Source organism: Pipistrellus hanaki (genome assembly GCF_964339955.1).
Source record: "Pipistrellus hanaki genome assembly, chromosome: 7".
Classification (NCBI taxonomy): domain Eukaryota; kingdom Metazoa; phylum Chordata; class Mammalia; order Chiroptera; family Vespertilionidae; genus Pipistrellus; species Pipistrellus hanaki.
In genome coordinates, this window is record NC_140509.1 from 77,988,890 (window position 1) to 78,016,761 (window position 27,872).

The window sequence follows — 27,872 nt, forward strand, 5'->3', positions numbered from 1 at the left end:
ATTTCAATCCCAACCCCTAATGAACCTAGGAATCCCTTTCCCTTCTAGATTAGCCTTGATCTCAGCAGTTGGGTTGCGAATGCAGGTCTTGCAGGTCTCTTTCAAGAGGCGCCCTGCAGGGCCTCAGGGATTCGGGGTTACCGAAGAGGGGGTCCCGGGCCCCGTTATCGCCTTTTTCTTCTATCGCAGGGCACGGAGATGGGGAAGGAGGGATGCAGATAGCGGATTGGGCCGACCTACTCCACCCAGACTCAGGGAACAACCCTCGCGACCCGCCCTCAGTTCCGCCCCCCGCGCCGCGCACGCCTTATGTAAGCGCCGAGGCCCCGCCTCCGTCAGGCCCCGCCCCGCCCAGGCCCCGCCCCCGGCCAGCTCCGGCCGGGCCCCGCGGGCAGAGGGGGCGGAGAGAAGCAGCCGCCGCAACTTCGCGTGGAGCCGCGGAGCGTGGGCTCAGCCGCCGCCGAGCCGCCGCCGCCGCGGAGCCGCCGCGTCCCCGGCCCGGGCCCCAGCCCCGCGGGCTCGGCATGGCCCCCGCCGCCGCCGCCGCCGCGGCTCCTCCGGCCCCGGCGCCCTCCGCTCGCCGCTGAGCAGCCGTTATCCGCCCGCCGTCGCCGCGGCCCAGGCTCCGCGCAAGTTTCCGCCGCGGGAGGCGCGGGAGGCGCAGGCGGGGAGAGCGGACGCGGGGAATCGGCGCCCCCAGCTCGCCGGCCCTCCCGCCCGCGATGTGGGGGCGCTTCCTGGCCCCCGAGGCCGGCGGCCGCGACAGCCCGGGCGGAGCCCGCAGCTTCCCGGCGGGTGAGTAACGGGACGGCCCCGGGCGGCGGCGGTGGGGGTCGCGGCCGAGCGCCGCGCTCTGGGACCCGCCGCCCTCCGCGCCCAGGCCGGGCCTCCCGCCGCCGCCGCCGGCTCCCCGCCGCCCGGGACCCCCACCCCTGGGCCCCCGATCCCCGGGCCGGCATCGGGCGGGCGGCGGCCCCGGCGTGAAGCTCTCCGGGACCCCCCCGGCTGGGCTTTGTTGTCCGTCCTCCGCCCCTTCCCTCGTGGGGCGTGGGGCGTGGGGCGTGGGGCGTGGGGCGTGGGGTGTGGGGTGCAGACGTGGATAACGGGGCTCCCGGGGACCCGCCGGGAAGGTCGCTGCGGCGGCGGCGGCGGCTCGGGGCGCGCCCGCGGGGCCGGGGTCCGAGAAGCCCACGCCGCGGCCGCCGCCTTGGGGCGTTTAGGGGCGAGAGGGGGCTGCCGGCGACGCCCCCGCGGCAGGGCACCCCGAGGGGTCAGACCGCGCTGAGCCCCGGGGCCGCCCGCATCCCTCGCGGAGTCCGGGGGACGCTGCGCGCATGTTCTGCAGGAGCCAGCGGACTTGGCGCACCGAGGGCGTTCATCGTTTGCTGTCCCTTTGCATCGCCCTTTCAGTTTTGGGGTTTGCAGGCTGGGGTGCACGAAGGGAGCCATTTCACGCCAGCCTCGCCCAGCAGTCGCGCAGGAGCCACCAAATCGGGATAAATCTTACCCCAATTTGGGATAAAAAAAAATAAATAAATAAGGCTAGGGTAGTCTGGGACAAGTTGTCTGAAGTTGACAGTTCCTCCAAGTCCTTTCATCTTGATTGCATCTTGAACCCCTCGGAGAAGCTGAAAGTTATATGGGCCCTTTATTCCGAAAGAAACTTCATTTTCATATACATATACACATCTCCCACCTACTATGTTAGGTGGTTCTGGGACTCCTACTTAGTAACCTAGTTCCATAAAATGTTTGCCCTCAACTTGTGTAACTGACATTTTTGTGTACCTTTTTCAGAGCTATTTGCAAAACAAAAAGCAGAAGCAGTATTTGGAAGTGGCTTTTTTTTTTTTCATCTTTGGTAACCAAAAAAAAAAAGCGGTCTAAATGTAAATTCCAAAAAAGAGAATAGCTGCCCAGAACAACTATACAGTGGTTCTGTGAGAATTGTGAGGAACTGAGTGCTTGTATTGCTGAGGTCTTCATGGAGATAACAGGAAAAGTCTGCCCAGGAAGGGGTTTTATCTTTTTTTTTTTTCTTCTGGTGGTAGTTTCTGCTGTTTTTTTTTTCTTCTGGTGGTAGTTTCTGCTGTTTAAAAAGTATTGAATACAAACTCAGAAGATTGCTAATTAAAATGTCAAATAATGCAATTCTGTGACAGATGGAAATGAGGCACGTATTCAAGGTGTCCTACCTGATGTTTTCATATGTGTACGCTGTGAAATGACTTCCACAACCTTAACTGGTTAACTATTCATCACCGCGGTCTTTTGTTTTGCTTTGTTTTGTATTTTGGTGTATGCTGAGGACACTTAAGAGCTATCCTCTTAGCAAATTTCCATATACTATACAGTATTGTTAACTCTAGTCAACATACTATGTATTATACCTAAATATATATAAATTTTATAACCCAGGGTTAGATTTGAAATTTCTTGTTAAATTTCATCATGCAGCACTTTTAGAAATAATAGTAAAAAATATAAATAGGGAATTATTTTCTCTAAAATGTATCATATTTGTATACATCATAGAGGAAACAGCTGTTGAGAAGTTTCTGAAGCTTACCGGATATTTACAATCCTGAAATCAAAGTAACTTGAGTGAGAAGACATTTCTTTATCCTTAATGGGCTGGAGGGAGTCTTTCAATTATTAGTACATGTCAAAAGCCATCTGCAATGTTTTTGTGACTTAACCTCTTCAAGTTTATTTATAATAATAACATGTTTAATGGTGTAATGTCATCCAAGCATTGTATCAATGTTTCCGTTGTTATTATTTATGATAGAAAACTATCTTAGTGCTTAGAAGTGACTGAAGCTTTGAGATTATACTGCAGTCTCTAAACCTTCGTAAAGAATATAGAAGAAGATACCTTATAAATCTACCCAAGTTTAAGGAATTTGGACAGTATTGCTTTACATATCTCAGCTTTGGTATTGTTGGTAAGTCAAGGACTTGCCTTTCCAATAAAAACTTTTTCAGCTATATGCTAATAATTGATTATATATAGTAATAGTGATGAGTGTTTATACTTCTTTATTCTGTTCTCAAGCAAACAAATATTAAAATTATTTTTTATTTAGTTTAAAAAAGCCATATGTTAGATGAAAAACTGTGTGGTTTCTTTAGCAAATGAGCAGATGGTTAAGGTCAAGATAATGACCTCTTAATTGTTTCATGTAGGGATTTTTTTCTGTTTCTGAGAATTAGAAGAAAATTCATAGTTTTTGAAATATTGTCCAATACATCTTTTGATTTCAGAGTTTTTCTGAAAACAAAGAGAACCAGTCTTCTGATTCAGTGTATCAGCAACCATTTGGTCCTGAGTGCCAGTGTGAAGGCTTGGATAAATAATTAATGCTATTTAAATAAATTTATCTCAATATGTGGATCACTTCTAAAACTAGTTTGTTTATACAAATATGTAACTAAAGGGGAACCTAAAGACATTATAGAACTGTTCTAAAAAACTGGAGGAAACTTCCTTTTCAAAGCAATGGCAGTAAAAACAAATAGAAATAATGTGTGGTTTGGAAAATACTGAACTTTTGACCTTTGCTTTAGGATTTAACTTTGTTTTGGCTTTACCAACAATATTCCAGCTTTATAGAGTAACTGTTATAAATTAAGATAAACATTTTCTATATTTCTGTACAATGAAACACCTTCCCCCTTTTTGCTATTGGCTTGACAAGTGTGGTTTTAAAAAAAGCTAATTTAAAGTAGAACACGTGGTTTGTCTTTATGCATTTGGTTGATTTTCCAAGAACAACCTATTCAAAATGTCAGTGCGAAAGTTGGATGAAGGATGGATGTATTTCCTTAAGTCTTAAAAATCTAGTATGATATAGAGCTATTTTGAGTACTTAAACTTAATTATATTGAATTTGTTCCTTTTTATAAGTCATACTCTAAAAATATTAATATATTCATGTGGAGGCAGGATATGCCAGCTTTTTTAAAGTAAATAAAAAACTCCATTGTTGTTACTTAGCATAGTGCTTGGCCATGAGCACGTAGGAAATGTTTGTGAGCGGTAGGCATTGTGCTGGACTCTTAAGGATACATCATTAAAGAAGAACCATAAGGTCCCAGGTCCCTAAGGCAGCTTACATTGTTATGGAAACACATGATCTGAAGAAGTATCACTTGTTCAGTGCCTCCAGTTTTTAAATCTACCTCTTCCTCGCTGACGCATTGCCATAGATGTTTGGTGATGTCATAATGAGCGTGGTAGTCATTGGTATGATCGCAGCAAATACTGAAGGTTTCTGCTGTGGTTCTGAGTTAGATGGACCTATAAGTACTATGGTAACAATGAAACGTAACTTTTTTGCCTAAATGCAGTTGGACATGTTCTTTTATATGAGGCAGTGGGGGGTGAGGGGTTCATCTCAACTGTAGTGATGACTTTGTGAAATGAACTTGATTAGTAGTTGAAGCTCTGACACTTCTTGGCTTGCATGGAGTTACTTTGAGGCCAGGCAATAAATGGTGAGTTGACAACGTCTTTTGTTACACCGGGAATATTTCTGAATGTTGAGAACAGAAAGGCTTTACAGAGTCGTGATTTTTCTGACTCGATTAAATATGTTATATGTGTACTCTGAGAAAAAGATGAAGATGTGATAATAGAGGCTCCTTGGTAGTGTTTTATTGAGTGATAGCTTAATTAGTTCCCTCAAATTGTACATTGAAAAATGGAGAATGTGGTTGTCTAGGTGATTCCTAAAGCTACAGTGAGATACTAATTATTTTGACTACTCTGAGGATATTCATATTTTACACGGGCAGAATTATATTCTAAAAAGTGGAATTTATTGTAGAAGGCTATTCGTTTTAAGAAAAGGGTTTATTAACATAAAAAGAGCATGAAATTGCTCTTTATACTAAAATTTTATTTCTAGTTTCTATTTTTCTATGATTAAAAACTCCATTGTTGTTACTTAGCATAGTGCTTGGCCATGAGCCGTAGTAAATGTTTGTGAGCGGTAGGCATTGTGCTGGACTCTTAAGGATACATCATTGAAGAACCACCATAAGGTCCCAGGTCCCTAAGGGGGCTTACATTGTAGTGGAGATAGACATTCTGTAAGTAAACCATAACAATAAGACAATTCTGTTAGTACTAAGTCTACAAAGAAAAGGGAAAGGGAACAGGGTGAGATGGCAGGGTTGGGTAGAGAAAGTGCTTTGGGTAGGCTGGTCAGGGAAGGTCTCTCTGAGGAGGTAACACTGTATTGAGACCTGAAGGATGAGAAGGAGCCAGGTGTGATGGGGAGGAGCGTTCTGTACCTGAGGTTCCATGATGGGAGTGAGTTTGGGGAGTTTGAGGAATATCAAAACCAGAGAGTCTGGAGCAGAGTGAGCGGGCTGTGAGGTGCGGGAGGCCTGGTGATGGAAGGGATTGTATGCAGTTTGGATTCGTTCCCCATGAGGGGAAGCTACCCATGAAAGGGTAGGGGAGATGACCATTCGTTCTTTCACTCAGTGCACATTGAGTGCCTGCTATGGGACAGACATTGTTTATGGATTGGGGAACGAAGCAGGCATTCCTTATCCTTGGTATTCACATATCTCTCCTGGCTCCCCACCTCCCCCTGGAGGTGAGGGGGGAGTGGGGGGAGAGGGAGAAATTGTGGAGGAGTGAGGGAAAGAATAGCAGTAGAGAAGTAGGTTAATAGGTCATTGTAGTAATTATGTGGGCGATGGTGGCTCGGATTGGAGTGGCTAGATTGGATTAGGAGAGAAGATAATGTGTTTGGAATACATACTGGAGAAACAAAGCTGACTGAATTTATTGATGGGTTAGAGGTGGTAAATGAGGGAAAGGAGAGTCAAAGATGGTATCTTAATTTTGGCTTCAGTAATTATAACAGATGGTGGTGTCATTTCCTGAGGTGGGGGAAGAGTGAGGAGAACCAGTGGACTAAAGAGTCCTATTTTGGCCATGTGAAGTTTGAGATGCTTTTTTAGAGGTTCCTGTGACAGTTGAGTTGGAAGTTGGGCATACATGTCTGGAGCTCAGTAAGGACATGGGAGAGGTGGAGGTAGGAATTTTGAGTGTCACCTGAGTATATGTGGTGTTTAAAGGTGATCACATGGAGAGAGTATAGAGCAGATAGCAGAGACTGTAGATAAGAGGGCAGAGGATCAAGCTCTGGGACACTTGATGTTCTGGTCAGGTAGAGGAAGAGGGACCACCCAAAGAGACTGAGAAGGAGCAGCTAGTGGTGTAAGAGTGTGGTGTCCAGAAGAGAGGAGACTGATGAAGAAAGGAGTAATCACCGAAGCCTGTGCTTCCAGGAGGCCATGTAAGATGTGGGAAGAGAATGGATCTGCTTAAAACTGGCAGAGATTAGAGATTCTCTAACCTAACATGCTCTCTTTGTTATGGAGAAATTGATTTATAAGGTGGTTACATTATGCTTGTAGAGGCAGAGATTGTGTGTTGACTGACCATTAGAAATACATATTGCCTTGCCATGATATTACTGAAGCTTTTCTGAAGCCTTTTAATTAATACTGAGCCTTCCATCTCATTTTAGGAATAATTTACTGAAAAGTTTGACTAGAAAGTAAGTTCCTTATTATTGGGGAGATATTTATAAATTTCCTCAACTTATTTTGGGGTGTTAGTTTTAATACACTCGAAAATAAGTTGAAATTTAACTAGACTACTATTTGTCTCCATGTACAAGAATTAACTCAAAGTATATAAATAAACCTAAATATAAGACCTGACACAATAAATTACATAGAAGAAAACATAGGTACAAAACTTACAGTCCTTGGTCTTAAGGAGGATTTTCTGAATTTGACCCTAAGGCAAAGGAAATAAAAGCAGAATTAAATGAGTTGGTCTGTATCGAACTAAAAAGCTTCTGCAAAAGAAAATACCAACAATACCAAAAGGCAACCAATGGAATGATAGAAGATATTTGCAAACAACAGCTCTGACAAGGTATACAAAAATATAAAGAATTCATACAACTCAATACCAAAAAGAGAAAATAATCCAATTAGAATATGGACAGAGGACCTGAACAGGCACTTCTCCCAAGAAGACATACAAATGGCCAACAGATATATGAAAAGATGCTCAACTTCACTATTAGGGAAATGCAAATCAAAACTGCAAGGAGATACCACCTCTCATTTGTTAGAATGGCTGTTACCAACAAGACAATAAGTGTGAAGAGGTTGTGGAGAGAAAGGAACCTTTTCATTCACTGCAGGTGAAAATGTAAACTGGTACAGCCAACTATGGAAAACAGTGTGGAGCTTCCTCCAGAAATTAAGAATAGTTACCATATGATCCAGCAACCTCTCTTCTGGGTATCTGAGAAATTTGCAAAGGTTTATTTGTACCCCAATGTTCATTGCAATATTATTAACGGTGACCAAGACATGAAAACTACCGAAGTGCCCTTTGAGAGGCGATTGGATAAAGAGGATGTGGTACATATATACAAATGGAACACAACTCAGCCATAAGGAAAGATGAAATACTGCCATTGGCGACAATGTGGATGGATTTTGAGAATATCACGTTCAGTGAAATAAGTCAGAAAGTCAAGAACAATATCGTTTTACTCATGTGGGATATAAAACTGAAAGCAACAAATGAATAAATAAGACAAACAACTGACAGTATGGAGGTTACCAGAGGGAAAGGTTGAGGGGTAGTAAAAGGTAAAGGGGATAAATACACGGTGATGGAAGAAGATTTGACTTCGGGTGGTGGGCACACAGTGAAACGTACAGATGATGTATTATACAGCTATACACTTAAAATTTTACCAACCAGTGTCACCCAAATAATTTTAATAACCAGAATTTTTGTTTTAGTTTTTGCCTTTAAATGTATTGTGTACAGCACTTAGGTTTCCAAGTGTCAGAAAATAAATGGCTAACTAGTTGAGAAATAATTAATGTTCTCTGCTTCCTTTGGAAGCCAATGCTACATAAATAAAAGCATGTACAGAATTAGGTCTAACAACTTTTTTATTTAGGAAAGTTTCTTTTATTTTTTTACCCTGGGTACTGATAATACTTCCTTCTTAATTTGTAGAATATTTTTCTATTAGTTGATATTATTAAATAATTATATTTCAAAACAAAAGCGTAAACCCCTCTGGAATACCACTTGGTATACTCCCTCATGCTTGTAGTGGTTAAAAACTTACTAGTTTTTACCATACCTTCTTTTTCCAGTTTATAAATAGAAACAAAGGCTATGAGAGACTAAATTAAATACGTTGCCCTCATTCCTCATATCTACCAAAAAACTTGAATGCAGCATTTCATGTAACCAGAAGATAGGGCTCTTTGGCTGTCACACACTGAAATCAACAGGCATGTAATTTTTTCATAGAAGGAGATAGTCTTATCTGTGTTGGTTGCTACCCCACCTCTCTTAAATTCCTCTTTACATAATGAGTACTTGGGGTGAATATTTATTGGTTTGAATTAATATTTTTACTGTGAAAGGTGAACCAATTATCCATCTGACTATTGTTCTAATTGAGGTAATTTAAACCTGAACCTCAACCAACCTAGTTTGAAGCTCTTCCTTGTTACACTAGAATTGAAAATAGGAAATTCAGAATCAGTTCTGAAGAATATAGTTTTATACCTTTTGTGGTAATGTTTTTAAAGTTACAGTAATTAATGAATGAACTTCCAAATTTCTTTTTAATTTAGAAAGCAAAGAATACTAGCTGTCAATTACTCAGAATTCGGTTTAAATCATTAACTGCAAGAAAGGCAATTCTAGTTTGATTGAGATATAATTGATGTATAATATTGTATTAGTTCAAGGCATACAATATGATGATTTGATATATGTACATGTTGCAGAGTGATTACAACAGTAAGTTTAGTTGATATGCACCATCAGACATAGTTACACTTCTTCCCTTTAGGATGAGAACTTTTAGGGTTTACTCTCTTACCAGCTTTCAGGATGCACCATAGCATTGTTAACTATAGTTACCATGCTGTAAATGAATCCCTGGAATTTACTTATCTTTTCACTGCAAGTTTGTCCTTTTTGGCTCCTTTTGCCTATTCCCGCATCCCTTGTCATTGGCAACACCAGTCTGTTCTCTGTTTTCATGAGTTGGCTTTTTTTAGATTTCACATTTAAGTGTGCTCATATGGTATTTGTCTCTGTCTGGCATAGTTAAGGTAGCATAATACCCTCACAATCCATCCATACTGTCAAAAATGGATGCAGCATTTTCTTCTTCTTTTAATGGCTGAATAATAGTATTCCTTGTATATAAACATCACATTTTCTTTATCCATTCATCTGTTGATGACACGTTGCTTCCCTGTCTGTTGTCAATAATGCAGTAGAACATGGGGGCTTGTGATATCTCTTTGAGATCTTGTTATATATACCCTGAAGTGAGGATTGCTGGATCATAAGGTAGTTTTATTTTTAGTTACTTGAACTGGAATAAAGAAAATAAAGTTTCTTTCATCTTAGCTAGTAATTCTCCTGTGTAAGCAGGATTTTCTGTTTGTTTTTTTCCTTCTTTTTTTGTGGTTATTATTAATATAAATATCTTAAAACGTGTTTTAATGTTACATTAAAAAATTTTATTGCTTTTTTGGTGCTTTGATCCTATTGGAGATTGTTTCCCCATGTTTATTTGGAATTTTGGCTATAAACTCCTCAAACCATTTATAATTATTAGTGTATTTTTAGCTGCGTTGGAAAATATTTACTGATCTTTAAATAGATACTTAAATGTACACTAGCTCCAGGGATAGTTTAGAATCTCCTGTATTTAAAAATAAACAACAACAACCAAAAAAGAAAAAAAGAAAGAAAACCCCCTTCTTCTAAATGGAATATTTTTTAGATCTAAGTCTTTGAGAGTTTTAATTTTATACCACTGACATTTATTGAGTACTCAGTGGTAATAATGACAGCATTTATTGAGACTCTGCCTAACTGTGAAGCTCTGTGCTAGAGACTAAAAAAAGAGGGGGGAAAGTTGTTTTTCAGTGTTCCCAGTTTGGTTATGGTGAAGAAAGTCATATACATATGGGTTAATTTAGATTAGTAAATGCTGTTATAGAATTTTGAATGATATATTGAGAGAGCACAAAGTAGTAGTTACTTAATACCACCTGAGGAACCAGAGAACACTGAGAGCAAGCTAATTCTGCACTGGGACTTTTAACGAAGGTACAGTAGGGAGATAGCTTGGAGTCTCCAAAGAACCTACCGTAATCTGTTTGGAGGCAATGGTTAGGTATGTGTGGCTGGAGAGTATTTGTTAGGGAGCTGAGATTGGGGAGGAAGGGTTTGGGAAGTTTTAGAAAATGAAGCTTCTAGCTGATGAAGTTTGCCAAACTTAATGAGTTTGAGTTTTATTCAATATGCAGTAAAGAACCAACACATCTATGCGAGCAAGAGAATGACATAAATATGTTGGCTTTAAGAAGATAATTCTGACAGTAGCGTGGAGGCTGGCCCTGATAGTTACTCTAGCAGGACATCTTTGCAGTATGACCTGTGACAGTGGGGATGGAGAGGAGGGCTCTCATTCAATTGGCCTTTCTGAAATAGCCTGAAATAGATTAGACGTATGGGCTAAGGAAAGGGGGTTTTGTTGTATTCCCTGCATTTATTCTTTTTAAGTTAGTTGTACATTAATTTCTATTGATGGTAGAATAGGGCAATGAAGGCCAGTGCTCTGAACTTTGTGTAAAGTACTGTGTACTTGTTGACATTTCAGAGATATGTGCATCTTATAATGTGTGAGATATGTGCATCTTATGATGCCATATAAGGGTTAATGTGCTTTGATATTTCCTGTTCTATTCTCTTTTATTTAAAAAGGTTGGGTGATAACCTTCACTTTGAAAGAAACACTGCAATTTGTATCTATGATTTGTAATATATATTCAGCTTTTTATGCAAAAGTGTAAATCTGCTTTGTCAGTGTCTTTTTTAAATTTTCTTTTGGCTCAGAGTTTGATTAAAAAATAAGATTAGTTGTTTTTCTAAATGTAGTTACAGGCATATTAACATATTGTAGAAGACTTGGTATTGTGTGCATTTTTGCTTCCAGTTAAATAAAATCTTCAGAAACAAAATATAATAGGCTACTTCTTTTTAAAAAAAATGTAATCTTCCTATATTTTCAGTGTGAATTTTATTACTACTGGGAAGTCAGTAGTCTGTGTAAAATAATTGAAATTTATATTTAAAAATGTAACATACTGCATTCCAAAGAGTAGTTCAAATGTATGCTGTCCTGGGATCTTTGCTATTCGTACAGAAATGCTCTGTCTTTGTTCTAGAGAGAACTGATTTTACACAATTGCTCAGTTGCTTTAATATGAAAGGACACTGAACCTCAAGTTTTTGTTAAGTGCATAGCACATATCTAGAAATTAAGTAGTTCCTCTTTTAGTAGCATAATTATAACTATTATGTGAAAAAAGGTGTCCTTATTCTACCATGTTTCCTCGAAAATAAGACATCCTCCGAAAATAAGACCTAGCGCATGGAAAGATAAGACATCCCCTGAAAATAAGACCTAGCGCAACTTTGGGAGAAAAAATTAATATAAGACACTGTCTTATTTTTTGGGAAACGGTATCACCTGATGAGTATATTTCACAGCTAGTTCTTACTGCTTTGTGATTCTGGATTGGCTTGAATAGAGATAAGACATATTATTCTCTGATGCAGTCAATCTAAAATAAAGATTAGAATGTTATTCATGATATTTGTTAATTATAATCAGTGTTCTAGTTACATAAAATATATTGAATCTTTTTTAAAAAGAAGCATATTTAAATGTTAAGACAAATCTGAGTTCAGGTAGGAGATCAACATAGAGATAATTCTATTATTTTATTATGTTTTTGTCATTTTGGGAAACCTGAGTGAATTGCTTTGCTTTCATTAAAGGAAAAGTTTGACAAAAATAAGATCATTATAATACCCTCATAAACAAATTAATCTAACTCGAAAGGGAAATGTGGTGTTAAACATTTATCAAAAGATAACTGAAGAAATAAAATCAATTAAATAATGCAAAATAATTTTCAATTTTAAGTAATTAGGATATTGTAGAAAAAATAGATTTTTTTTAATCTTTCATGAGCATAATCTACTTATATTGCCATGCCATATGATTCAGTTAGACTTTATCTGAGCCCCAGTTCTCAGCTAATGCCTGTGTGTGGAATCACAGATGCCTACTTATCAGATATTCTAGAGCAGAGTATTTCCAGATAGATAGATGATGTGTTTGACATTTTAAGTAAGAGAACAGTATGTGTTTGAAAGTTCAGATATCTATATGCAGATATCAGAGTCCTTCAGCCAGAGGAAGCTGCTAAGTCAGCATTGAATTCATGTTGAATCTTACCTACTATTGTCCTATTTTAACTATTTTGGGCAGAATATAACCTGATGTGCATTTTTTTTACAAGGTTGAAAAAGATACCTTCTCTCTACTCACAGAGATTATAAGTGTGTTAATTTTTGCACATTTTTCTTTGTAGGCCCAGATTATTCTTCATCAGCATGGCTACCTGGTAGTGAATCGTTGTGGCAGGCCACAACTGTTCCATCCAACCATCGAAATAATCACATCAGGAGACACAGTATAGCTTCTGACAGTGGTGACACTGGCATCGGAACCTCCTGTTCTGACAGCGTGGAAGGTGAGTTAAAATTCTTCGTGTTTTGATATAACTATTTGGAGGATGGTTGAGTTGAGAGCATTCAAGGGATATGTTTTATTGTTTTAGAGATCAATAAATTTAGAAGTAGTGTTTGAATATTTAATGATGTTTAGTGTTGCTATTTTGAATAAATTATAGATTCACATGCAACTTTAAGAAATAATACGGAGATTCTGTGCACCTCTCTCCCCCATGGTTATATCTTACAAAACTACAGTATAACATCACAACCAGCAAATTGATTTGTTACAGTCAAAATACAAACGTTTCTATCACCAGAGATTACCTAATATTGCTCACACCCACTTTCCCCTCCTCAACTCCTGGAGACCAGGAACCTCCATTTCTATAATTTTGTCATTTTAAGAATGCTGGATAAACACAATCATTCGATATGTAGCCCCTTGGAATTCCCCCCCCCCCCAACTGGAGATTCATCCAGGTAATTGTGTATATTAATAATTTCTTCCTTTTATAGTTGAGTAGTATGTATATAGCAATGGTGGTATTGAATAGACCACATTTTTCTTAACCTTTCACCCTCTGAGTGACATCTGGATTGTTTCTAATTTTTTGTTTGTAGGGATAAAGCTGCTACCAGCATTCATGTATAGGTTTTCGTGTGAACTTACGTCTTTATTTCTCTGTGGTCAATGTCTGTGCAATGGCTGGTCATATGGCAGTTGCATGTTTACTTTATAAAAAAACTGTCACGCTATTTTCCAGAATGACTTTTCCATTTATATCGATAATGGAAAAGGATTAGAATGAGTAACCCAATATACTCTTTATCCTTGCTAGCATTTGGTAGTTTTCAAATTTTAGCCCATCTGATAGGAATTAAGTGATATCTTATTGGTTTTAATTTTCAGCTCTCTAAAGATTAACAGTGTTGAACATTTTTCACGTGGTTATTTGCCTTCTGTGTATTTTCTTTGGTGAAGTGTCTCTTCATGTCTTGCTCATGTATTAAGTGGATTATTTCCTTTTTTTTAGTGTTGAGTTTTGAGAGTTTCTTCTATACAGGGTGTCCCCAAAATGTATACATGCTTTAACAGCTGATAGCTCAATTTTGAAAATGAAATTTATTTGAACAAACACCGCCTTTATAATTATTTATATACAGGGTGTCCCCAAAATGTATGTTTTCTTGGGACAACCTATATTTTAGATACTAATCCTTGGTTGGTTTGCAAATATTTTCTCCCTCTCTGTAGCGTGTCTTTCATTCTCTAAGTCTTTTGCAACAGTTTTAATTTGATGAAGTTTGAGAGTTCAGGTGTTCCCAAGGCCATGTTTAGTCTTAGAGATTTGCTAGAAGGAATCACAGAACTCAGAAAAGCTGTCATACTAATGGTCATGGTTTGTTACAGCAAAAGGATACCGAATTCGGTCAGCAATAAAATAGAGGGGCAGCGTCCGGGAGACAACAGGCCTGCGCATTCAGTTTGGTCTCTCCCGGTGAAGTCGCATGGGCAGTGTTTACCCTCCCAGCAGTGATGAGTTACGCCCGTATGGAGTATTGCCACCTCGGCAAGGTCACCTCGCTATTGCTGGATGATGGAGGAGATCCAGATGACATAGCCTGGGTGTGTGTGCGTGGTGAGGTGGGGCTTTGTACTTCCAAAGAGGATGAAAGCCTTGCTTCCCTGCTGACCTCTGTGGCAGATTGGTGCGGTTGGAATCCAGGCTCCCTATTTGGCTTTTGTTGGCCTGGGTGGAGGAAGGACTACAGGTTTTCTTTGGCTGTTGTCTGGAGAAGGGTAGCTACTGTCGGAAAGTTTTCAGTCTTCTCAGGCTTCCTCTGTGGTCCATTGACTGGGGAGGGCAGGTTTCTGTTGGGACTTTTCTGGGCTTTGCCTTTGGTTCCTTTTTTGGGGATTTTTTCACCTTCGGTGCTGGAAGACATGAGGCAAAAAGAAAACCCAGGGAATTTGCCAATGTCTTGTTCCTTGGATCCTGAGGTTCCTAGCCAATTTGCTGCCTTCTTCCCAACTTTTCAAGTCTATATTTGTTTTGTATTATAATGTCCAGGGCTTTTTGTTGTTCTTAGTGGGAAATTTAGGGAAAGGTATCTTTTCCATCTTCTAACAATAAATTTTTTTGACTATTAACAAAATCTTGTTTAACTACTACTGTCATAACTTTGCTAGCAACAACATAGAATGTTAACTTTATTATGGTCTTGTATCTAATATCAGTTAAGTAAAACAGGGCCGGGGAACCTTTTTTCTGCCAAAGGTCATTTGGATATTTATAACATCATTCGCTTAATGCATGGATCCTCAAACTTTTTAAAGTGGGGACCAGATCACGGTCCCTCAGAGAGCTGGAGGGCCGGACTATATGAACTACTAATTCCTACTGTAACACCTCGGCTGCGCTCACTGCCCAAAAATCCTGGTGGGCCGGATCAGACTCCTCTGCGGGCCGCATGTGGCCCGCGGGCCGTAGTTTGAAGACCCCTGGCTTAATGTAATTCACATAATATAAATTTATGTTGCTTCGCAAAAAGTTCCTGGATTTATTGAATTTCAAAGTTCTGCCTGTGGTTGCTTTGTCAGGGCCAGACCAAATGATTTCATAGGCCTTATACAATGGCCCGCAGGCTGGACGTTCCCCACCCATGATCTAAAACATACAACTCAACCCAGCTGGCATGGCTCAGTGGTTGAGTATTGACCTATGAACCAAGAGGTCATGGTTTGATTTTTGGTCAGGGCACATGCCTGGGGTTATGGGTTCGATCTCCAGTATGGGGCATGCAGGAGGCAGCCAGTCAATGAATCTCTCATCATTGATGTTTCTATCTCTCTCTTCCTCTCCCTTCCTCTCTGAAAAAATACATTAATAAAATATATACTAAAAAATAAAAATGTAAATTTAATTTTGGGGGTATAGGTCAAAGTATATGGAATAATTTTTATTTAAATTCTGTGGTGTATTGCTTTAAGTAGAGAGTACATCTGTGCAGTAAGTCATCCTCAAACAAACAGAATGTTACTGTTTAGTTAGACCCCTCTCTGCCCCCTCCCCAAACCCCTTGCTGTTCTTTAGTATTGTTGGCTGATTTTCCAAGTGATGCTCTTTGGACACTGCTAAATCCTCTAAGCATCCTGTGAATCATCTGAAAAGTAACTTGCATTCTTCTTTATTTTAATGTTGTATTTTATTTTAATTCTTTAAAAACTTAAAATTCATACATGAGTGTAAAGTAACTGAACACAGAATACAAATGCACTATGAATTACAAAGATGCAGTTTTATAAGTGGCCATTATATAAATAGAGACGTCTTTCCTTTCTTCTCTAACCTACAGCTGTTAGAGGGACATTTGTTTTTTCACTTAATAAATACTTATTCAGTTATTACTGTGTTTTAAGAACTGCAGAATTGGAAAGAGCAAAATGGAAGAGAGGATTACATCAGAATCTCAGCAGGGATGGGACTTAGGAAAGAACTGTATTCTGAAGTTGCCATTGGGTGATTTGCTTTTAGCTGTGGTATTTGGAGATTTAAAATACTGCTAAGTAAGGGTGTGAGATTTTTACATTTAACAAGAAGTTGAAGCACTAATTTAACATTAGCAGCATCACTCTTTTAGCTGTGGTAATTTGTTCATGAGTTGTCAGGTTCCAGGTCGGTAGGAAATAGATCTGTGACATGAGGCTGGATGCATCTGCAAGCCTACCAAATTGTAACATAAGCCACCTCAGCAGATCACCGGTTTCTTCTTAGGCTTTTCTTTGCCAAGACCTGAAGGCCATGTAATAGCTGTTGTTGCCACAGAAATGTGTTTGAGAGGGAGTTGTTTTTGAAATGTGCAGCATATGTTGTGTAGGGCATAACCTATAGATGTAGAGCCAGAGTTGAGTGATGAAGGGAGAAGCAGAGGAAACCAGGAGTGGAGTATAGGACCCTGAGACACAAAAAGAACTTAATTTTGCCTTAGGCTTGGCTCCGAAGCCTTCTTCCAGACAGTCTTTCTCTCCTGTATCACATGGCGCCAGAGGCAGGCTCTCGGGCAGTTCTTTTATCTCATAACATCTGAGTCCTAACTGTCTGTTTGGGCTAATTTTCAAGCATATTTATGTTTATTAAAAAAAGGTACAGATAGAGTTAATTTTTTTTTTTTTTTGCTAATTTCCAGCTGCTAATTTGTATTGGAGATAATTTTCTTATCTAATTAACCTCATTTATTTCAAATAGGAGGGACTGATAAAAATGGACTTCAATTTAATCATATCTTCATTAGTTGTTCCTACTAAGAAATAATAGGGCCATTGAATACTATAAATTTTGAGGTCATCCTGTGAAGATAGATCATAAAGGAAGAAAAGTTACCATTTAGAGCACATGTGTCAAACACAAGGCCCGCGGGCCAAATCCAGCCCGCCAGGCCTTGCAATGTGGCCCGCACCGCGCTGTCATCACTGCACTCCGCTGTCAGTTTATGACATTGTCAGTTTATGACTGTTCAGTAAACCATTTGGCCCGCGATTTAGGCTGGATTTTAGATTTTGGCCCCTTCTCTGATTGAGTTCGATACCCCTAATTTAGAGCAATGTTTTTATCTTATGGAGAAACTAAGGTCTTTTAAGATAAGGACTTGTTCAATCATTTATTTATTCACATAGCCAGTAGTTATTGAGTGTGTGTTAGGTGTCAGATACTGTACTAGGGGTTAGAATTAAACAGACATTTTCCTTGTTCATTGGATATATAAAGTGGAGAAGACAGACAGGAAATCATCAAATAGGATGAGCAGTATGACAGGTGAAGTGCCAAGGTAGGTGACATACCTAAACCCAGTAGAAGAGGGGAAGGACCCTTGGCAGAAGTGATATTTAAGCCGAGGTCCCAAAAAGTGAGTTCGGACTGGGAGGGCAAATCTGAGGTGAGGGGTGGGTGGGGAGTAGTCTAGGCTGAGAGAACAGCGTGGCCCAAGGCTGGCAGGGGATAGCACATTCTGAGCTTGGATCAGAGGAGAGTAAAACTGGTGATGCCAGGAGACCACCTGTTGCAATAGGAGCCCATGGTGACTTTTCATAAACAAGAAGCAGTGGGAAAGGAGAAAATGAGGAGATTCAGGAGATATTGAGACAAAAACCATACATTATTTTCTTCTAACTGCTTTATTCAGATGGAATTTATTTTTAAAGTGTACAGTTCAATGGCTCTTAGTATATTCGCATAGTTGTCACTGGTGTGAGTTTTCAGACATTTTCCTGACCCCAGAACGGAAACCCTGCTTCTCTTAGCCATCATCCGCCAACATCACCTTTCCCTGCGTTCCAGGCAGCCCCTGATTCTGGGAGACTTCATACAGTTCCCCAGGACTCGCTCTCTGCTTGGATTTTATGGTGATTAGGCTTTATTCGTTTCTTTTTCCAGACACTTTCTTTAAAACACCTCATCTTAATGTAAAATATCCTCTTGTCCTTATTCTCAGTTTTTCTTTCTTTCCCCCCTTTTTTAACAGAAAATTTCCAATGTAAAATAGTAGAAATGAGATAAAATGGTGAACCCAAATGTACACAGCATCAAATTTATACAATTACAAATTATAGCACAAATCTTATTTCAGTTATTCTCTGCTTACCCTCAGGTCCTCTGAACCTTTTAATTATAATAATAGTAACATTTATTGAGCACTTACCAGGTAAAAGGCATTATGATAAGAAGTTGACATGATTGTTACAGTTAGATGTTAGGTACAGTTATACACCATTTTATAGGTAAAGTGTATGATACCTGTTATCCTTATTTAATTAGTGGTCAGTTTATTGGCGAGTAAAATTACGTTTTTGAAAGTTTATAGTTGTGAAACTTCTAGGACTCTGATAATGGATACTTCAATAACATGACTTTGAGATATTACAGTTGATTAGTTGGTCATTTGACTTTCACTTAACAAAAAAAACAAACCACCATACATTGTACAATATTATGTTTTTTTATTTTATACATGATTTAAACTATTTTTTTTTTTTACAGAAATCCTTCTGAGGTAAAATATAATTGTTTTCATTTTACTTACTGATGAACAATTAAGATTCAGCATGACGATAGCCTGTCTGGGAATACATTGCTGTTCAAGTAGTAGAGCTGAGATTCTTCAAGTCAATCCAAAGCTCTGCCCTTTCCCTCCCATGTTAGGTGCCTCTACTCAGAAAGGAGGTGCAGGAGGGGAGCAGCTCCTTGGGGTGCAGTGTAGGAGCATTTGGGTAATATTAGATTGAGAAACAGGAGACCAGGATTCTATTTTGAGATTTGTACTTTGTCAAGTAATTTAACCTTTATGGACTTAGTTCTTCATTTGCATATGGAATAGGTCAAAGATTATGCACAGAATACTTTTTTGCTCGTGAAATCAAATAATTTCAAGGCAGTATTCAAAATAATTATGATTTACATTTTATTTTAAACCAAATAACCCTTTTCACTTGCCCTCTATTTCTACTTAAGTTTTTGGTAGTCTACATTATTGCTTAAAATGAAATGATCATTACAGCTCTCTTAAGTTTGCAGAAATTAAAAATTGTTTGTTGGAGGTATATTTTGTCTGTTTATGGACTTCATTTTTATCTCCAGTGTTACCCATATATCCATTTATTTATTCACTTATTTTTTTTAATCTTATCATTTTGTTTCTTGGCTGATAGAATATGAAAGCCTGTACCTGACCAGCTGAGCGAATTCAGTCCATTTTAGAGACCTGTGATGAGCCATGCGTTTAGGGAAGAAATAGTGACTCTACTTCCCTTCAGACTTGCAAATAGAGGACCAAATCATGTCTTGTTTGTTCAGTCATTAAGTAATAATTTTGTTTCAGAGAAAATTTTCATTTTCAGAAATCATATCCCATAACATAATTGAAGAGATAAGAGTTATATTTGATTTGTAAAAATTGTTATAGAAGAGAGAAAATACTTATGGCTCTCTTCAAGTAAAATGCTTGATGATACTTAATCTTAAATTAGTAGGAGATATCTAGAAAATGAGTATAACTTTATAAAATTTTAAGTTATTGAAGAAAAAAAAATTTAAGTTTTGTGTAAATAAAAAGTGATCTGGCCAGCTTTTCAAATGAGTTTAGCTTTGAATTGTTTAACTCTTTAAGCTACATCCCTCAGATTTTTCTTTAAATAAATTGCCAATAATCTAGGTGCAGATTAGAAATACCGTTATCTAATTTGTGAATGGTAGACTTCTGTAATTTCTTTTAAATATTTATTTTATTTTATTTATTTTTTTTACAGAGAGGAAGGGAGAGGGAAATGGATATAGGAAGTTAGAAATATCAATGAGAGAGAAACATCAATCAGCTGCCTCCTGCACACCTCCTACTGGAGATGTACCCGCAACCAAGGTACATGCCCTTGACCCGAATCGAACCCGGGACCCTTCAGTTCGCAGGCGGACGCTCTATCCACTGAGCCAAACCGGTTGGGGCTGTAAATTATTTTTAACAAGTACTTTTAACTTTTCGCTCATTTTTTGGTCTTAATAGAATTTGAAGTGGCTTAAAAAAATGCAATTGAAAGAATATAAAATAGACAAGAAAACGTAATAATGATTAGGCAGTAACAAAGTGAGAACTAAGATTTGTACAAAATTGCATACTGTTACTAATCATGTACAGTGGCTAATGGGAAACAGAAGTTTCTATCTTTAAATATAAAGAAGAAAAACAAGCAGTTCAAGAAAGCATGCTTTTTATAATATTGATACCTGGCATATAGTTTTCCTAATGTTCTTAACCATTATTTTTGTATGATTTATTTTTTCCCAATCATTCTCAGACTCTGCAGATACAATAATGCCAGAATGGGACCTAATATTTTAGATGTATCTTTTGTAAATATTTAGCTGGATTAAAAAAATTACTTGGACAATTTTGTTTTTTGAGTGAATTTTCACTTACTGTAATGATTATGTTTTTAAAAAACATTTCTCTGCTTTTCTAATTTATTTAATCTTTCTTGCCTTTTTTTGATTGACTTTTTTTCTTCATGTCATATCTTCTAGTCTATTAGAAATTATAAACTCTACCTATCTTTTAAAAATATAGCTTTATTGATATATAATTCACATACCACACAGTTCACCCTTTATAGTATACAGTTTAATGCTTCTTAATATGTTCTCAGAATTGTGAAACCATTAATCACAATCCTGTTTTAGAACATTTTAGCCTCCCTAAAAGAAATTCATTAGTTGTCACTCCCCATCTTTCCTTCTAGCCCTAAGTAACCTACATTTTTTCTGTCTCTATATATTTCTTTGTTATGGACATCCTATATAATAAAAGTCTAATATGCAAATTGACTAAACAGCAAAATGACTAACAAAATGATCAGTTGCTCTGACATACACTGACCACCAGGGGGAAGACACTCCAATTCAGGAGCTGCCCCCAGCTGCAGGCCCCAGGCCAGCAAGGAGGGTCCCCCGACCACCTGATGGTCACGCCATAGATCGGCCCTGATTGCTGGTCAGGCCTAAGGACCCTTATCTATCCACGAATTTTGTGCACCGGGTCTCTAGTATATAATAATAATAAAAGCGTAATATGCTAATTGGAACGGATGACCTTCTGGATGAAGCCAGGGTGCAAGGAAAGCCTGGGTCCCAGGTGCCAGAGGGACGTCGGTGCTGGCAGCAAGGGGAAGGAAGGCCTACTCTTGCACAAATTTCATTCATCCAGCCTCTAGTTTCATATAAATGGGATTATCTAATTTCCTTAGTAGAGGACTGATTTTCACTTACCATATTTTCAAGATTCATTAATATTGTCATATATATTAGTGCTTCACATCTTTTTTTCTTTTTTGCCATATACTATATTCTGTTGTTTATCTGTTCATCAGTTGATGGACATTTGGATTGTTTTGACTTTTGGCTATTAGGAATAAAGCCCCTCTGAATATGGTTTTATTTTTCTTCGGTTTATACCCAGGAGTGGAATTGCTGGGTCATACGGTATAACTCCATGTTTAACCTTTTTGAGGAACTGCCAACATGTTTCCTGTTTTACATTTCCTCCAGCATCGCATGAATGTTCAGTTTCTCCATATCTCTACCAAAACATTATCTTTCCTTTTGATGATAGCCATCTTAGTGGGTGTGTTGTGGTGTCGCATTGTGGTTTTAATTTGCATTTCCCTAATGACCAAATGATATTGAGCATCTTTTCATATGCTTTAATAAGGGCATTTGTGTATCTTTGGAGAAATTCCTATTCAGATTCTGCACCTATTTTTACACTGGGTCATTTGTATTTTTATTATTGAGTTGCAAAAGTTATTTATATAATTTAGATAAAAGTCCCTATTAGATACATGATTTACCATCATTTTCTTCCATTCTATGAGTTATCTTTTTACTTTCTTGCTGGTCTCATTTGCAGCAAAAATTTTAAAAATTTTGATGATGTCTAATTTTTTCTTGGATTTTGGTGCTATAGCAAAGAAACCACTGCCTGACATGAAGATTTGCATCTACGGTTCCTTCTGAGAGGTTTATATTTAGGCCATGATTCATTTTGAGTTAATGCATGTGGATGGTAAAAAGTAGAGGTCCAACTTTATTATTTTTTCTGGTGGTAGTACAACTATACTAGCTCTGCCTATTTTTTTAGTTGTTACTGTAGAAGTTATAATATGCATCCCTAATTTGTCGGTCTATAATGGTGGTTAGAATCTCTTTCCTTCTCTCACAAATACAAAGACTTTCAAGCACTGGAATGCTGATCCACCCTTGTTTGAGTTGTATATCGTAGTTGTCAAATATTTTGTTTTTATCTTTTTTTAAACCTACAAATTTGGTATTTTTATAGACTTATGCAATCATTGTCCATAGTTTTTAAAATTTAATTGTAATTTTACTTAAAAAAAATTCATTCCTTTTTACAATTTAGGGCTTCTTCTTGAAAGAAACTGGGGAGATTTTAGTACTAGTTATTTTAGTGAGTCTCTTGGTGATAAGCTCCATTTTTGCTTAGCTGGAAATATATTTTGCCCTCAATCTTGAAAGATAGCACACATTTCCAAACAATGTTTGGGTGCCAGTTATTCACTCTAACCCTTTGAAGGTATTATTTCACTGTGTTCTGGATTCCATTATTGCAGTTGAGCACTTGGCTGTCATTCTGAGAGTTCTTTTATGAATAGCCTGCCTCTTCTCTGGCTCACTTCTCCTGGTCTGGTGTTTTGTAGTTTCCTTATGATAAACTAGCCTTGCTCTGCAGCTGCGTGTGTAACTGCGAAATTGTAAACCCTTCGGGGTAGAACTATATTCATACTGTTATTGTAAATATGTTTGCATCATCTTTTCTACCTAGCACAGTGCCTTGCACATAAGACAGTCCTCAGAGAGTCTTTGGTTGATTATTGTTGAGATTCTGTAGCTAGCCCTTTTCCTACTAGAGTGTAGTTTAAAATATGTTAAAATATATACCTAAAAATATAGAGAATGCTTAGAAATGTTCGTTTGGTCTGTTTTTTGTTTGTTTTTAAAGAAGAATGAGGTTATATGTAACATTAAAAAATTGTTTTCGCTTCATATGATTGTGGCAGTAGTAGGGGACAAAAAAAAGTATCATGGTGTTGTATAAAATTGAATTACTGAATTTGTGTTAGAGTTAACATTTTTGGCTGAAACCGGTTTGGCTCAATGGATAGAGCATCGGCTTGGGGACTGAAAGGTCCCGGGTTCGATTCCTGTCAAGGGCATGTACCTTGGTTGCGGGCATATCCCCAGTAGGGGGTGTGCAAGAGGCAGCTGATCGATGACTCTCTCTCATCGATGTTTCTAACTCTCTATCTCTCCCTTTCTCTCTGTACAAAATCAATAAAATATATATATATTTTTTAAATAAATAAATAAATAGTTAACATTTTTGTTTAAAAATATGAAATATAATATTTACTATTGACTGGTAAACACATTAAGCTGCTACATTTAAAATAAGAATATTTTAATACAGGGTGGTATAGTTTCCTGATTACTTTTTCTTTTAACTGTAAAGACTCATGATTTATTGTTATACTATAGGTCTGGAGAGTGTGGTCTTATTCCTTTTTACTTTGAGAAGGAGAGAGCAGAGAGAGCCTCTCCCTAAAGAGAGAGAAGACACGATCAAAGTATTTATCCATTGCCATGTATGACTAACATGCGAATAAAACAGGAGGCTGGGATTTTCTTCAGAGTTCAGAATATGTTATCATATATAATAAAGGTGTAATATGCAAATTGACCCTCGCACATGTTGGCTACACCATGCGGTCAAAGATGGCCGCCCCCATGTGGTCAAAGATGGCTGCCATAAGATGGCCAGCAGGGGAGGGCATTTGTAGGTGACCAGGCCAGCAGGAGAGGGCAGTTGAGGGCAATCGGGCCAGCAAGGGAGAGCAGTTAGGGGTGACTAGGCTGGCAAGGGAGGGAAGTTAGGGGGCAACCAGGCCTGCAGGGGAGGGCAGTTAGGTGGCAGTCAGGCAGGCAGGCAGGTGAGCAGTTGGGAATCAGCAGTCCTGGATTGTGAGAGGGATGTCCGACTGCCTATTCCTAAATGGGAAGTTGGACATCCCTTGAGGCACATGTGTCAAACACAAGGCCCGCGGGCCAAATCCAGCCCGCCAGGCCTTGCAATGTGGCCCGCACCGCGCTGTCATCACTGCACTCCGCTGTCAGTTTATGACATTGTCAGTTTATGACTGTTCAGTAAACCATTCGGCCCGCGATTTAGGCTGGATTTTAGATTTTGGCCCCTTCTCTGATTGAGTTCGACACCCCTACGGGGTCCCAGGTTGGAGAGGTTGCAGGCTGAGCTGAAGGACACACACCCCGTGCATGAATTTCATGTACCGGGCCACTAGTCTTAGATATGATTCGCTTGCATTATTAGATTTCAGCAGTGCCCTCCTAGAGTTTCCCTCATAAACTGACATCTGTCTGAAACCATTAGCTCCTCTGTGCTCTCTGTGGATGTTATAAACCTTGCCTTTGGCTTTTAAAAGAAATGCCCTCTGCTGGTTTCAGATTTCATTCTTGTAACTTACATGTGGGCTAGAAGCCATTGTAATAATTTGCATTTGGGATTTGTGGCTACAATTAGATTGTATAATAAAAACACATCAGGAATTGCATTGCATCTGTGTTTTATTGAGCCTGTGTTTTATTGGGCCGAGATAACATTTTTAAAGTGTTAAAATTAATATTTTCTGGACTCATTTCTAAGATATAATGGCCCTTTTTCAGATATACATCTTGTCAAATTTTTAATTCTTTAATTCATGTTGTATGTATACATGTGTATTCATGTGCATATGTATGTGAATGGCCTAAGCTTTAATCCTTAGTTTTGACAGTAATGAATTCTGAATGTCACAGGAAATCAGATTTTCCATTAGAACTTAGGTGTTGGTGGTGGTTGAACTTAGGATATTCCACTTGAAGGCTTCAGAACTGGAATTAGACACAGGCGCAGTAATGTTGGTGGGAATAGAATAGCAGAGTCCCTTCTTACAATGTGTTATTCCCTGGACCCCTCTCCACTTTACCTGAATCACAGTCTGGGAGGAGGCTCTACATGCCGGGCACCTTATTTTGTATGCTCAAGTTTGAATTGTTGGGGGTGGGGCAGAAGAGGGTCCTAATAAATGGTGACAGAAGACTTGACTCTGGATGGTGGGCACACACGGTGAAATACACAAATCTTGTAACATGGAAACCCAGACCTGAAACCTATATGTTCATGGTAACCAGTGTCATCACCCCAATAAATTTAATAAATGAAAATTTTTAAAAAGTTTGTTTTGTTTTCAGATTTGTAGAAGTAAATATTAGCCTGATGTGGAATTGTGGTTTGTTTTTTTGTTTTTTGTTTTTGTTGTTGTTGTTTTATATCACCAATTGTTGATTTTCTCTGCAGGTGGGAAATAATGAGCCACCAAAAAGAGACAAGAAAATAGCACACTATCAGATATAAGTGGCTGCAAAGATTGCTGATCTCTGCTCTCAGAGGTTTCAGCTGTGACATGGAAAGTGAGCCAATCAGTCACCTGATATATTATTCATACTTTAGAGCAGTGTTCTTTGAGATATTTCACACTCTGAGGTCACAAAACAGGACCTCGTTGCTGAAGTTTGACTAAATGGTAATGCTCTTGAAAAGAAATTATAACAAGACTTTGTATAAAGTAAAATTGGAAAGCATTGATCTGTTATTCTATTCAGGGGTTACCTTTTGTTAAGTTTTAGATATATTCTTTCAGACCATTTCTCTGCTCATAAATAAATAAAATTGTGTTTATATATATTCACTTATATGTTTGCAACCTCCTGTGTGTCCTCCTCCCTGATCAGCCCGGATTGGGGCCGGCCAGCCAGACCCTACCCGGGCACGAATTCATGCACCAGGCCTTTAGTACTATAATATATTATTAATACTTTTGGGGATATTTTTGCCCTGTTTCTATTTAGAACTGACCTTCAGTAGCATATTCCCCTTCATTTTCTTCTATTGATTTCATATAGCCTGTTAATCTCCCTCTTGCCAGTCATTTAGCTTTAGTCCATCCTCAGCCCCTGCTACCAGTCCCTCATTCCTTTGTTTGGAAACTCGCAGTGCTATCACATTTCTTGCTGAGTGAAGGCCAGGCTCTTTCCTCTGAGAGCCTTTGAAGACCTGCACAACTCTGCTCACCTGTACCTTTCACGAACTGTCTAGAGCAACTCTTCTTGACACTCCATGCTGCTGATAAATGGGATCATTTGTTTTCCTTCTTTTGGAACCACGTTCTCTGGCTTCCTACTTGGATCAATTAGTATTCTAATCAGCAGAAGAAGAGGACTGTCTGATTGAACAACAGATGAGGAGTTTATGTAATGGTATTTGTTACCTCACAGAATTTTGGGGAGAGCTGGAGAACCAGGGTTAAGGTTAAGCTTGCAGGTAACATGTCCCAAATCACCTCTGAGAACTGTCCCTCTCCTGTGCCACCAAGAGCTGGAGGAAACCGCCACTGCTGCCACCTGCTGCCCCCTCTGGGCTGGAACTTGGCTTGCCACCTCTGCTGCTGCCACTGTGGAAGGCTGGGCCTCTGCCCTTGCCTGTGCCAGCCCACAACGGTAGCTCCACAGAGAGTCAGCCCTTTTTCTCCTGTGACGCCCTTCCACACTGAAATCTTATGCACGTGCTTCTGAAGATACGCATCATGGTTGCAGGGTGTATGTTGGTTATTTGAGGTCTAAAATTTATTTTGGGAGGTTAGGCTTACAAAGTATGAATTTTCCTGAGTGCAAATGATTCTGTAGAAGCCGAGATGAGAAGTTTGAATATGACAAATGTCCACTATAATATTTCTGCTTATATTCCTCCATCATAATATTTTCCCTCTTCATCTCCAGTTTAATAAATTCCATACAAAGACCTACTGGAATTCCATTTTTGAATTAGTCTGCTTGGTTCTTTTATCTGAATTTTCTTACAAATTAACATTTCTTTCCCCATTACTTTATTTATTTAAAAACAATGTAATGTAATATTTAAATATATCCTAGTATGAGTCAAACAGTTATGGAAAAATACCAGGGGTCTTCAAACTGCGGCCCGCAGAGGAGTCTGATCCAGCCCGCCAGGTTTTTTGGGCAGTGAGCGCAGCCGAGGTGTTACAGTAGGAATTAGTAGTTCATATAGTCCGGCCCTCCAGCTCTCTGAGGGACCGCGATCTGGCCCCCACTTTAAAAAGTTTGAGGACCCCTGATATAGACTAAACTATGAAAGTTGCTTTTTACCAATCACCTCCTCTACCCCAACACTTTAGATTGTTATCCTTTTTTATAGATATCCTCTGGTAAAAGTTATAATCTTTGCTTTTATTTTGGCAAGTATGATGATTTCTTGGCACTTGATGGTAAGTTCATGGAGTATAGAGGCACTTATTAATTCTTTGGGCTTACATAGAGTCTACTAAAACTGTTTCTGTGTGTAGGATAATACTATGTGAAGGCCCATCTAAGGCAGTAGCTATGTAATCATTTTGGAAGTGAATGTGCAGAGTAAGATAGGAACCAAAGTATACTCCAAACAAGAATTCTAGTTTGGGCAATAAATCATTGATGATGCCATTAGGGAAGAC

The 27,872-nt window shown here is 39.0% G+C and overlaps 1 protein-coding gene across 1 annotated transcript in view; it reads left to right on the forward strand.

Moving 5' to 3' along the window:
- Positions 1-400: 400 nt before the first annotated feature.
- Positions 401-27,872, forward strand: part of CEP85L (centrosomal protein 85L) — an 82,440-nt gene continuing 54,968 nt past the window's right edge. The window contains exons 1-2 of the mRNA XM_084889939.1: positions 401-795; positions 12,547-12,708. Of these exons, the coding sequence (XP_084746065.1) occupies positions 723-795; positions 12,547-12,708 (235 nt within the window). The 5' untranslated portion in view covers positions 401-722. The remainder of the gene's footprint in view (positions 796-12,546; positions 12,709-27,872) is intronic.